Source organism: Gracilinanus agilis, chromosome 3, assembly GCF_016433145.1.
Source record: "Gracilinanus agilis isolate LMUSP501 chromosome 3, AgileGrace, whole genome shotgun sequence".
NCBI classification, from domain to species: domain Eukaryota; kingdom Metazoa; phylum Chordata; class Mammalia; order Didelphimorphia; family Didelphidae; genus Gracilinanus; species Gracilinanus agilis.
In genome coordinates, this window is record NC_058132.1 from 149,515,592 (window position 1) to 149,528,819 (window position 13,228).

At 35.1% G+C, this 13,228-nt stretch overlaps 1 protein-coding gene across 1 annotated transcript in view; it reads right to left on the reverse strand.

The window, feature by feature from the left end:
* MPHOSPH8 (M-phase phosphoprotein 8) overlaps positions 1-13,228 on the reverse strand; it is a 77,223-nt gene that overhangs the window by 32,305 nt on the left and 31,690 nt on the right. The window contains exons 6-9 of the mRNA XM_044668973.1: positions 12,058-12,180; positions 11,618-11,706; positions 7,448-7,588; positions 6,719-6,805 (exon numbers count right to left, since the gene is read on the reverse strand). Coding sequence (XP_044524908.1) covers positions 6,719-6,805; positions 7,448-7,588; positions 11,618-11,706; positions 12,058-12,180 — 440 coding nt within the window. The remainder of the gene's footprint in view (positions 1-6,718; positions 6,806-7,447; positions 7,589-11,617; positions 11,707-12,057; positions 12,181-13,228) is intronic.

Sequence of the window (13,228 nt, forward strand, 5' to 3'; positions counted from 1 at the left end):
TTATCAATGGGAAATAATGAGAACAAGGGGTGAGAGAATAGTTTGAAATTAAATAGTGAGGGGCAGTTGGATAGCTTGGTGAACTGAAAGCCAAGTCTACATATGGGAGGTCCTAGGTTCAAATCTGGCCTCAGACACTTCCTACCTATGTGACCCTAGGTAAATCATTTAACCCCTATTGCCTAGCCTTTACCACTCTTCTGTCTTAGAACCAATACACAGTAGTGATTCTAAGATGGAAGGTAAGGGTTTAAAAAAAAAAAAAAGAAATTAAATGGTGATATAAAGCACCCCTGAAGATAGGATACAAAAAAGTCTATCCACTTATTAGACACTATTTCTAGGTTATCCTTTACCTAAGTAGGTACCTTTACAAGTATGACAAAATATCAAAGACTTAGTTTTTATGGTCTCCAGCCTGATGGTTAATTTGTTGCTTTTCTCCTATCTGGAAAGAAATTATACTATTTCTGCAGTGCCACAGAATAACTACAAAGAACAAATATTCAAGATTTTAAAGCAGCTTTCAAAAGAAAATCAATCTGGTTAAATGCCTTCTGTATTTATATTAAAGAGATACAGTTTATATTTAGATGACCTTTGTATATTTGACCACAGTGATGTGTGTGTGTGTGTATTTGAGTCTGTCTGAATTTCAGCTCTACTACTTATTCCTTGTGTGATTTTGAGCAAATCATTAATATATCACTTCTCAGACTCTGTTTATTCAATTGTAAAACAAAGGGATTTCCAGATGACTTTTTCAGGTCTATTATATAGGCTCTAAAGCCTATGTTTTTTGTTTTGTTTTTTTTTTTTATCCTGGGACTCCATTCTAGGAGCATAGGGCCACAACCAGTAGGCAATGGGACACATAGTCGCTCAGGGTCACCCAGCTGGGAAGTGTCTTGAGCCCGGACTTGAACCTAGGACCTTTCGTCTCTAGGCCTGCCTACTGGTTGTGGCCCTATGCTCCTAGAATGGAGTCCCAGGATAAAAAAAAAAAAAAAAAAAAAAAAGCCTATGATCTTATAATGAAATAAAATTACTATTAAGAGATGAATCCTAATTGTCAAGACTAATATGGAGTTGTTTTTAAGAAGCATTCAGTGATTTAATGGAATATTCTTTATCCATAGAGGTTTTTGCTCTTGCTAACAGTTTATTCTGTAATAGTCTGCAAGTTTATAAGTCTTGTACATTTATAAATATCATCTACTTTGGAGTATAATAACATTATCTTGAAAACTACAAAGTTCAATGCTGAATCACAGAATCCGTTTGAATAAACTCCAGACACTGTCTAACCTGCCTGTACCAGAACAAGATCCATATAACACCTGTTAACATGAAGCTCTTCAGTAAAGAGAAAATAATTGCTGCTTAAGGCATTCCACCATTGAATGATTCTAACTGTTGGGAAGTTTTCCCTGACCTCAATTCTGAATTTGCTTCTTTGAAACTTCTATTCATCTGGTCTCAGCAAGCAGAAAAAGTCTAATCCATCCATCACAGAGAGCGCTTCATATATTTCAAGATGTTTCCACTGTTTTAGTTTTAGGCCTTTCCCCAAAATCCCACGCTTTAACAAATATGTATTTGCTCAACAAAATATAAATGTGAAATGCTTTCCCATCTATTATTTCATTTGATCTCCACAATGACCTTATGTAATCTCCATTTGGATGGTAAAGATGTTTTCTCATTGTTAAATGACTAACCAGAAATCAGAATAGGTAAGCAGCAAAACTAAAGGTAGACTAAAGTCCTTCTTATCCATACCATTATACCCCCATATTTTCTGTGTCTCCTCCTCCCCCCAACAACTTCATATCTGTGTACAGTGTCTTTCTTTTTCAGATGTAGTAATGTCACTTGTCCTGAAATGATTTCTTTCTAACCAGCCCTCCAAATTATCCCAGACACTGAGTTCTGGTTTTATTCAAGCCTGTTAATTCCTCCTGCAAACTACTTTCTGTCTTGTCATCCAATGTACTGATACTAATTAGACAGAAGAATTAGAACACAGTGTTCTGTCTTGTGGGCCAGTGCTTCTCAACCTTCATCTCTATCCCATGCAAATACCAAAATACAAGTTCTGGCAGGTTCTAATAACCTGGAGTCTGGTAACAAAATATATGTCTGTTGTCTGTAACCAGTCTACCTAACTTTGGGAAAATAGTTAATATTATGTAAGAACTCTGTTGTCCCCCCCAACCTAGAATTCCCCTTTTCCACAATTCTTTTTTTTTTTTAAACCCTGACCTTCCATCTTAGAATCAATACTGTGTATTGGTTCTAAGGCAGAAGAGTGGTATGGGCTAGGCAATGGAGGTCAAGTGACTTGCCCAAGGTCACACAGCTAGGAAGTATCTGAGGTTAAATCTGAACCCAGGACCTCCTGTCTCTGGACCTGGCTCTGAATCCACTGAACCACCCAGCTGCCCCTTCCCCATTTCTTTCTAAACTTCAAGGTTTATCTCAAATCCAAGCCATTTTTTGAATCTTTAACTACACTTATCTTTCCCCTTGTTGACATCTCTTAATAATTACCATACAGAATAAAGATTCTGGCCTTACATAATAATTTATCTGGAATTGCATTCTAACAATCTCAAATGTGAAAGTTTCCTTTAATAACAAAGAAGATAAACTATGAACAATTCATCTCTTTTTCTCTCACACAGCATCAGCACTGTATTGATATAAAAACCATAAGACAAAAGAAGATGCGTGTATGTGTGTATTCTAATGAAGAACTATAGGAAGAGAAAGTTAGAAAAGAAAACAACATAATAGTATAAACAAGGAAGAACTAATCTAAGATGTCTCAATATAGAAATAAAATTTTGGTTCTGAAAGTGAGGTGAAATTAGTCTATCAAAAGTAAAAAAGAACAAAATATTAAGAGCAGACAGAAGAGCAATCTCTTCCCTGGGAAAAAAATTCAAAAATGTTTTACAATAATTATCTTAAGGTGCTGGTAAATGTAACTACAACTTCCAGGTCTGACTATATAACAAAACTCTTCTCTATTTTATGAGTCTAACCATAATAGTCCCTAGATCTGGTGGGACTCAAGAGAGGGTCTGCAAAACCCAGCAATTTTTTATCAGGTCATTCTCTTTAGTTATATTCAAACAAAAAACTGACAAAGAAATTAAAATAGTAATAATAAAAATAGCTAGCATTTAATAGCTACTATGTGCAAGACACTGTGCTAAGTATTTTACAAATACTGTCTCATTGGATCCTCACAACAACCTTGTGAGGTAGATGATGTTAATATCCTCATTTTATAGTTGAGGAACCTCATGCAAACAGAGGTAAATGAGTTGCCCACAGTCACACAGCTACTAAGTGTAAGGCTGGATGTAAACTCAGGTCTTCCTGACTCTAAGCCTGTAATTCTATCCACTGGGCCACCTAGTGGCTATAAAAGTTTATAAAATATTTACATAATGCTTTCTCCCAGTGACCCATAAAGTGTCAGTGACCTGAAGGTTCAGGCTCAAGGTTTGCCTTTTCTTAGACAATACATACTACCTAGAATATCGATATATTCATTAGTAATGTGTAAGATATTAATGCATCAAAAAAAGAGTCACTGCATCCCTCTAAATATGAAAATATCAAAATCGTTATTAAAGTTCATTCTTCTCCCCAGTCCTATATCTTCTATGAAGCTTTTAACGTTCTGAAACCTAAAGAGTTTTAAATATTTCATTAACTACTGTCAGACTTACATAAATGGCACCCCATCTTCTCAGTTCCCTGGAATTGTGGCTTTTAAAATTTTTTTCATGAACTTCGTAATTAATTCCTGGTTTTTTCTATATCTTGCATAATAGCTTTTGTCTGTTCTTTTATTTATCATTGAGAATCACCTGACTTAAAACACTGGTATGATATGGTAGGGTAGAGTAAAAGGGGAGCTGGATTTGGAGTCATCATTTTACATGAGGGTTTTTTTGATTCCAGAATTTCCACTGCACTCTTTCCCACAAATGCCTTCTACTCATCTATTATTTAAATATACTGTAAATGCATATTTTCACATGTTCTCCTCTGTTACACTGTACGTCCCTTGAGGGCATAGGCTGTTTTAATTTTGTCTCTGTATCCTTAGAGCTAAGTAAAGTGTTTGGTACACAATAGGAGCTTAATAAAAGCTTGATACTGATTTGATTGAAATCCTGTCCCTGCAACTTATTGCGTTTGTAACCTTGGGCAAGTCATTTAGCCTCTCTAGGCCTTATTTCCTCATCTGTAAAAAGAAGGGGTTATACCAGATGGTTTCCAAAGTTCTTTCCAGCTCTAAATCTATGATTCTATAATTCTCACTTTCATTGTCCAAAACCAACAGTGGTTCCCAAAAATCTATTGAAATCCAAGTTCTTAATTATAGGTTGCAAGTTCTCTCTATTAGTGCTCATTTCCAAAATGTAATTGCCCTCATTTACTGGTAAGCCCCAAACTCATCATTTCAGTTAAAAACATTTAAAACTTAGGTATAAAATGATCTGTCAGCTTGCATTTTTCCTTCATGTTATTCTTCCAACTTAAGTTACCCTCCTCCAACAGCCTCTCTAACTATGTCATTTCCTTTTTAAAAACTGCTTAGGGGGGCAGGCTAGGTGTCTCACAGAACTGAGAGACAGGCCTAGAGAAGGGAGGTCCTAGGTTCAACTCTGGCCTTTCTAGCTGAATGACCCTGGCAAGAAACAACCGTCATCCCTAGCCCTTACTGCTCTTCTGCCTTGGAATCAATACACAATAATGATCAAGATGAAAGGTAAGGGTTTAAAAATAAAAACTGCTTAAATCATTTTTTCATTAAAAAAAAATAAAACCCTCACCTTCCATCTTAGAATCAATACTGTGTATTGGTTCTAAGGTAGAAGAGCAGTAAGGGCTAGCCAATGGGGATTAAATGATTTGCCTAGGGTCACACAGCTAGGAAGTGTCTGAGACCAGATTTGAACCCAGAACCTCCCGTCTCTAGACCTAGGTCTCAATCCACTGAGCCACCCAGCTGCAGGGCCTCTCCCCATTTTTTCACTATCAAATTTTTTCTTGCATTTTTTGCAGCATGGCTAATATAGAACTATGTTTTGTGTATTTCTTGTCTTTTCAATGGGTGGGAGAGGGGCGGGAGGGAAGGAGAGAATTTAAAATTCTTGAATTAAAAAAAAAGAATGTTAAAAAAAACTTTTAAAAAGTTTTGGGTTTTATATGAGTATTCTTTTACAACAATGAACAATATGGAAAAAAAATTTTGCATAACACATGTGTAACCCATATCAAATTGTTTACCATTTCCCAGAGGGGGGAGGGAGCAAGGAAAGAAGCAACTTGGATCTTATATCTTCAGAAAACATTAGAAAAATTGTTATAACATGTAATTGGGAAAATAAAATATCTTTAAAAATAAAAATAAAATTAATAAAATGCTACTTAATAATAATTTTGTAAGATCCCACCGCAACATCTATATTTCGTGCATGTGAAGACAAAAAGAAAAGTTGTATGTATACTAAAAATTGCACTGACTTCATTTTTGTTAAAACTATTTTTTTTCTTTCTGCCAAACTAAGGGGGGAATAGCAAAAGGGAGAGCAATAAGATTGACCAAAACAAAAAGACCACAGAAGCATTTTTTGAACATGCATAGAAGAAGAAACACAAGAAAGCAGATCTGGAAATATTCACATGTTACCTAAAATAGAGGGGATTAGTTTCATTTCTAGAACTCTTTCTGTTCCACTCTACAGATGAAAATGCCTGCTGAATTTGTTATTTGCTAAGAATGCAAAAGAAAAAAACAGTCAAAGCAGTCCTTCTGGTCATAATAAAGAACTGGAAATATATATGTCTAATAACTAGAGATGTACTAAACAAACTATGGAATATGGATTACAAAGGAATATGAATTACTGTGTTGTAAGAAAGAATGAATAAGCAGAATTTAGGGAAGCCTAGGAAGATACATGAATTGATCCAGAGGGAAATCAGCAGAACCAAAAAAACAATAAACAAAATGACTAGCACAATTTAAAAGGAAAAAAATTTGTGAAACTGAGCACCATTTTAATCATAATGACCAAATTTCACCTGAATAAAGAGATAAGAAAACTGTATCTTCTTCCCTCCTAAAGGTGAGAGAATATGGGTGTGGAACACTGAAAATAATGTCAGACTTGCCAGATACACTAATATATTGTTGAACTACTTTTCTTCTGACCCCGAATTTTTTTAACCTTGATGATTTTCTGGTTGGGGAGAGGAAAATGATATAAGATTATAGAAAAACAAATTTTTAATAAAATCTCTTTAATATCTTCCTAGATTAATCCTACTTGCTCCAAAAATTCAAAATATTTCAAAACTTCTTCAATGCAAGTATTTTAAGTATTATATTACATGTTTTTTTAACTCTTATCTTGTCTTAGAATCAATACTAAGTATCATCAGTTCCAAGGCAGAAAAGTGGTAGCAGTTAGGCAATTAGGGTTAAGTGATTTGCCAAGGATTACATAGCTAGAAAGTATCTGAAGCCAGATTTAAAACATATTAATTTTTATACTGCTTTTACATCTGTCCTTTCCATCTTAAATGGTAGGCCTTTCTTGTTTTTTGTACTTGCTCTCTTTCCATTCTAACATCTATTTTACAATATCATATAATCTGCTGACTGTGAAAAAGAAAAAAGTTTTACCTTCATTAAAGCTGTTTCTCCATTACTCTGCTGAACATTCACAAAAGCTCCAGCTTCCAAAAGAATTGCCACTGTAGTTAGAAAGTTCTTTAAAAAGAAGAGAAATAGTTAAACTGAAATTCCAAATACATTGTTTTTCTAAATAACAATCAAGAAATGTATAATTTTGTTAATTATTTGGCAATAAAGAATATAAATCAAAATCTGCTCCAACCAATGACCCATTCCTCATAACGAATTAATTTATTTTTTCATTTGTGAAACATTTCAGTTGTTGTTTTTTTAAACCCTTGTAGAAGAGTGGTAAGGGCTAGGCAACTGGGTTTAAGTGATTTGCTTAGGGTTACCCAGCTAAGAAATGTCTGAGGCCAAATTTGAATCCAGGACCTCCCATCTCCAGGCTTCCTTTTCTATCTACTGAGCCACCTAACTGCCCTAAACATGCTAGTTTCTAATGGACAGATTTATCTTTAAGTAATGTTGCCTGATACCACAGTTTCTTTTGGGAATTATTATTTTGAGTATTTCGTTAACTACCCCACATAAACTCTTGGTTCATAAAATGTTTATAACAATTTTTTTTAACTCATATCTTCCATTTGGATGCTATAAAATCATGTTACTGACTTTTGGGGAGTAATTTTTTAAAAGCCAAATCTTCCTGGACCTAACAGTTAAGTCCTTACAATGATTATTAAATTGATTCAATTGAGTTTAAAAGTAACTAACCTTCTCGGCTGCATGAATGAGAGCAGTAGTTCCATTTTTTTGTCTCCCATTAACTTTAGCTCCTTTCTTGATGAGGAGTCTGAGCAGATCATCTTGCCCTCCTGCTGCTGCAAGCATCACCAATGTCATTCCACTAGAATCCTTTATTGTTAAAATAGAACAGAAATTAAATTTTAATTAAAAACACTTTTAAAACGAAGCCTTTGGAGATATGAATTTTAAATTCAATGCAAAAAGAATCACTACAATGATTATTTATTAAGTACCGATGGTGTATAGAGCAAAATGGATAAGCCCTGGATACACAAAGATGAAAAACTGCATAGGCTCATAATAAAAAGCCTTCCAAAAATGCACACTTAAAAGTTCTTTTCATAAGTCAGTTTCAGAACACTAGCTCAGGTTCCATTCCACCCCAACTGCACTTAAAACCAAAAAAGATACTGTAATGAAGAAACTGACTTCTCTGAAGGAAGAAGTGGAAAAAAATGCTGCTTTTCTCAACCTTCTCAGCAAGTGAGGGCCCTTTGGAAAATTGAGACTCTCTCAAAATCCCTAAAAGGTCATGAATGAAGTTGAGGACACAAATAAAACATATGTGCTTGACAAGTTAGATGAAGAAAGGACATTGGGCCAAATCAGCAGCAAAAGTAGTACAAATGCTTACATGCTGCTAAATCAAAGAAAAACTCCTTATCAAAGGGAAATGTGTGGCAGTAACAACACAATTTGAAATTCTCCAACCCTAAAATATTATTTTACTTTAAAAGTTCTGATTTTCTTCCAGATAGTATGCATGCGTCATTTACCTCCTCCACTTTATCCTCTTCAAAATGAAGAGTATTTTCAGTAAAAGTAAGCTCAGTAATTCCTTGAAAATAAAAGATTCTTCCGAAACATCTCCATGTACTTCCCACCAAATGGCAGGCTCCTATGTGTATGGGACATTGTTGGCAGCAGGATTTAAGGTTTATCATGGTGGTCAGTCTAAATTCTTATAACTGTAAGTCAAAAAGATAATGGCCTGTTAACTTGACAGAAGACCTGTTTTTTGCCATGGTTTGGGTCTCCAAAATTTTATTCTTGCAGTACTGCAACCATACTCCCTCTTTTGGTGATGCTTTTTTTTTAAACCCCTACCTGCCATCGTGGAATCAATATTGTGTATTGGTTCCAAGGCAGAAGAGTGATGAGGACTAAGCAATGGAAGTTAAATGACTTGCCCAGGGTCACACATCTAGGAAGTGTTTGAGGCCAGAACCTTCTGTCTCTTGGCCTGGGCCTATATGGCAAGGCTATTACAAGCAGTAAGCCTACAAAGCAGTAAGACTCTTGAAGTGTAGGCACTGCTAACAAACGTGAATAAAAAGAGTAAATTAAGCAAGATAAGTCTGGAGTATGCACAAAATATTATTAGCTAGCCAGAAACAATTTCTGCAAAGTGAATTAGGCCAAATCAGGGAAGAATAAAGAAATAACCCTAAGTTGATTACTTATTTAAATACTAAAATTAACCTCTTTATAGCTGTTTCTTTCTTTCTTTTTTTTTTTAAACTTTAAACCCTTAACTTCTGTGTATTGACTTATAGGTGGAAGAGTGGTAAGGGTAAGCAATGGGGGTCAAGTTACTTGCCCAGGGTCACACAGCTGGGAAGTGTCTGAGGCCAGATTTGAACCTGGGACCTCCCGTCTCTAGGCCTGGCTCTCAATCCACTGAGCTACCCAGCTGCCCCTTTATAGCTGTTTTTTAACAAATTAATTGAATATGCAATCAAATTTTATCTTACAAATGTGAGAATTTTAGCATTATTTTAAAATAAGAATCTTACAATTTAAAATCAGCCATAAGAACCTTGCCTGAAAGACCTTCATTTGCAAGGAATATGCAGCATTTCTTCCCAATATGTAGCCTACTACAGTGTAACATGTGGTATAGAATTAAGAACTGCTAAGAGGAATGATTGAGTAGAGAAATCTGACATTTTATTGACCATATATTTTTATTATAAATTAGGGAATACTTTAGCCTTTCTAGGCATAAAAAGGCATATATTTGACACTTCATATTTTGACAAGATGAAATAGGGATATGATTACTGTTCTAAGGCAGGTCGAAAAACTGCACAAGAGTTTGAGATCAAGGGCAATCAATGCTGCATACGTGTGAATCATAACTTCTGTTTTTCTTCCATTAAAATAAAACTTCTAAGTTTCTGACATAGGATTATACATATATGTATGTATTATATATAATATATATATATTTTTTTGATTGGATATTTTCCTATTTTTTCTTTTACAAATTTGTGTATGTCTTCAATCAGTAAACACTCCATATCTCTCGCTTATCTTCTTCACTCCCTCAACTGAGAATGAAAAAACAAAACCTCTTACAGAATTAGTATAGTAAACCAAAACAAAATTTTCAGGGAGTTTGTTGCTAGGGTAAGGTTCTATATCTTTTATGCCAGGTTGTTAATTCTAATTCTTTCTTAAAAAACTCATTTTCTTCCTCTAGAACTCTCATTTCATTTATTAAAATATTTAAATTCCTGAATTGGCTCTTCAAGAAATTCTTCAATTCATACCCAAGCTGTTTTTTCCCATGGAGCTTTGTTTATAGATGTTTTAAGTCTCTTCTTTGGTATTTGTTCCTTGGGCATCCCTGCTACTGGAATAGCTCTTTATATTGAGGTTCTTTTCTTGTTTACCCATTTTTCTAGCCTACCTCTTAACTTTGGACTTAATTTAAGGCTAGACAACCATTAGTAGCATTTTTGGAAGGTGGATCTGGGCCAGTCCTCTTGCTATGTTCTTGGGCTGCTGGGTGTTGTGTTAATTGCTAAATCTCAGGAATAGACTGAGAATTTGCAAGGTTTTAGTACTCTCAAAATAATCTAATACAGGGCATAGACTGACTGCATTTCCCCGGTCTGAGTTCTTCAAGTTCTTGATTTCTTTTTGATCTCAGCAAAAGTAGATTGCTACTGAAAATCTGTGTTCTGTCCTACCCCCCCCCCCCACACACACACACACATCCCAACCCCAAAATCAGACAGCTAGGAAATTCTTCAGAGTGGTAGAACTGCAGGCTACCCTTTTGTTTGAGAATTCCTGTCCTGGTTATTCTTCTACAGACTTCAGACTAGTCTAGATGTTAGAACTTTGACCCTCAGATTCTAAGATGAGTCACATTATTGCTGCTCGCTTTCAAACTAAACTACTTACTGCTTACAGAAGAACATTCCCCACCTCAGGCTGCCCAGGATCTGGGACCTGGAAATGAGTAGTTGGTAAAAAAGCTGCCAGCTGGTCAACCTGTTCCTATCATGTGCCTGGTTGTGTGTTTGGGACCTCTTTTTATATTGTTGTTCACCTTCTCCTTTGTACTCTTAGTTTTCCACGGGCCTGTCCCCTAGCCATACTCCTCCCCCCTCAAGTGGTCCTGGACTTCTTTGGCGATCTTTCTGTGCTGACATGGGCTGGGAAAAATTAATCACTATGACTTTTGAATGGCTTTTCCCATTAGATTTTGGCCAAAAATTCTGGATTTGTGTTTTTTAGATATATTTGAAAGAATGTGGGATAAACACTTTGCTTTAGTTTTTCCTAATATTCCACTATCCTGGCTCTATCTTTGACTTGGGAGATTAGATTAAAAGAAGTGTTTTTTGAAAATGAACATAAGTGACTACTAAAATGAGGAACTTTTCTTCTGATTGGCTATTCCTAAATTTTTAGGATTATGTTTTAGTGAATTTTACTTTGTGAATTATTGCTGCATTCTGAATAAAACTAAATTTTTAGTTTTAGGGTAGAAATTTTGTTTAAAGTATCTACGTGCAGGTCAAAAAATGAGAAAATCTAATTGTACATTGCTCTGATATGTACCAAAAAAGTAAATAAAATTAAACCTGAAACAAAGAAAAGAAGGTCCAAATTCTGACAAGAAGTAGAAAGCTCATTGAAAAAGTTGCATTAGGTAGAAATAATACACCTCAATTATTGATATTTATAGCAAAGAAGAAAGGAAAGCTTTTTAAAAGGCCATGAGATAAGCAACATTTTAAAGGGTATTTGTAACGGTTTCTGATGTCACACATTAACTTGCTTACATTATTATAGGAAGTATATTTTAATAAAATTTTCATAGGAACATTATGCTATTACCTCTTGGTCCAAATTGTAGTCCTCATTTGAATTAAGTGCAATCTTCACTGTAACATAATCTCCATTTTTCACTGCATCCCTCAGTAAGTCTAAAGAAGAAAGAGTCTATTTAATACCAATTCTGATTTCTTCATTTTAAAAAATACCAATTATATTTCTAATATGTGGTAAGTGGCATTGTGGATAAGAGTGCCAGGCCTGGAATCAGGAAGATTCCTCTTCCTGAGTTCAAATCTGACCTCAGACACTTACTAGCTGTATGATCCTGGTCAAGTCACTTAACTCTGTTTGCCTCAGTTTCCTCATCTGTAAAATGAGCTGGAGAAGGAAATGGCAAACTATTCCAGTATCTCTGCCAAGAAAACTCCAAATGGGGTCATGGAGAGTCAGACATGACTGAAAAACGACACATCATCTTACAATTTAAAAAAAGTACTTACTACTTGGTATAGCATCTGCTGTTGTAAAATTTTCATCTTCACCATTAAGATGCTTTTGAAAATCTTCCAATTTCATCCATTCCAACTGCAAATCCATTCCCAAACTCAAAACTTGCTGCCTGTCTGTTAGACAAGCAGAAGGCTTATTAAAAATCTTTTTAAGATGATCAAAATATCACAAATATTGTTTTTTTCTATCTTCCAACATCATATGTGGAAACTAAGAACCAAATCCAAAAGTGAAATCTCTAGGACTGATTGATAGACCTAACACACACACACACACACACACACACACACACACACACACACACACACACGCACACACACACACATATATATTTTCCTTTGGACAGAGTGTTTGAATCTCAGCTCTGCTACTTATTACTTGGGTGACCGTAAGCCTTTCACTTAACATCTGTGGCCCTCAGTTTTCTCATCTGAAAAAGAGAGGACTGGACTAGATGACTAAGGTCTCTTCTAGCTTTAAAAATACAACCCTATGACATTTCAATGCAACACTATTTCTGTCTCTAGCAAACTGTTAGCAGTCTGGGATATATCTGGTTGGAAAAAGTAGTAAATCCTGAGTTGGCCTCATATAATTCAGTAATTAGTACTGGTACATTTAAAAATTGTTTCACCTACTTATTAAAATGTGAAAACGACAATGACTGATACACTGATTTCCCAACAACAACAATATGATGTATACAGTTTGGTAGATTTTTTTGCCACAAAAACTTAAGGTTTGTAAAAACCATGCACTTAATAGTGAAACTTTTCCAAATAACCTTTCAAATTCAATGAAAACTTGTGACTATTAACTTTAAGGTTTTCTACCAATGAGAAGTCCCTTATTAACTATCCTTTCTTTTTACTACAACCCAGGTCAGATTTTTTTCTGAGTAACCAAGTAAACTGGCATCCTAATCCTTGCATATGCCTTATTTATGCCTGTTTAAAATAAGTCTTCTCTACTTCTGCTTTTCTCACCATCTAGAAGGTCCTTCTGCTAAATTGTGTACTAAGTCTTTTCTCTCCCTCTTTCTTAAAAATATACAATTTCATTGCTTACCAGAGCTTGGGTGGGGGGAGGGGGGGAGAAGAATGGAGACAATTTGGATCGTATAACTTCAGAAAACTTAAGTGGAAAATTGTTATTACATGT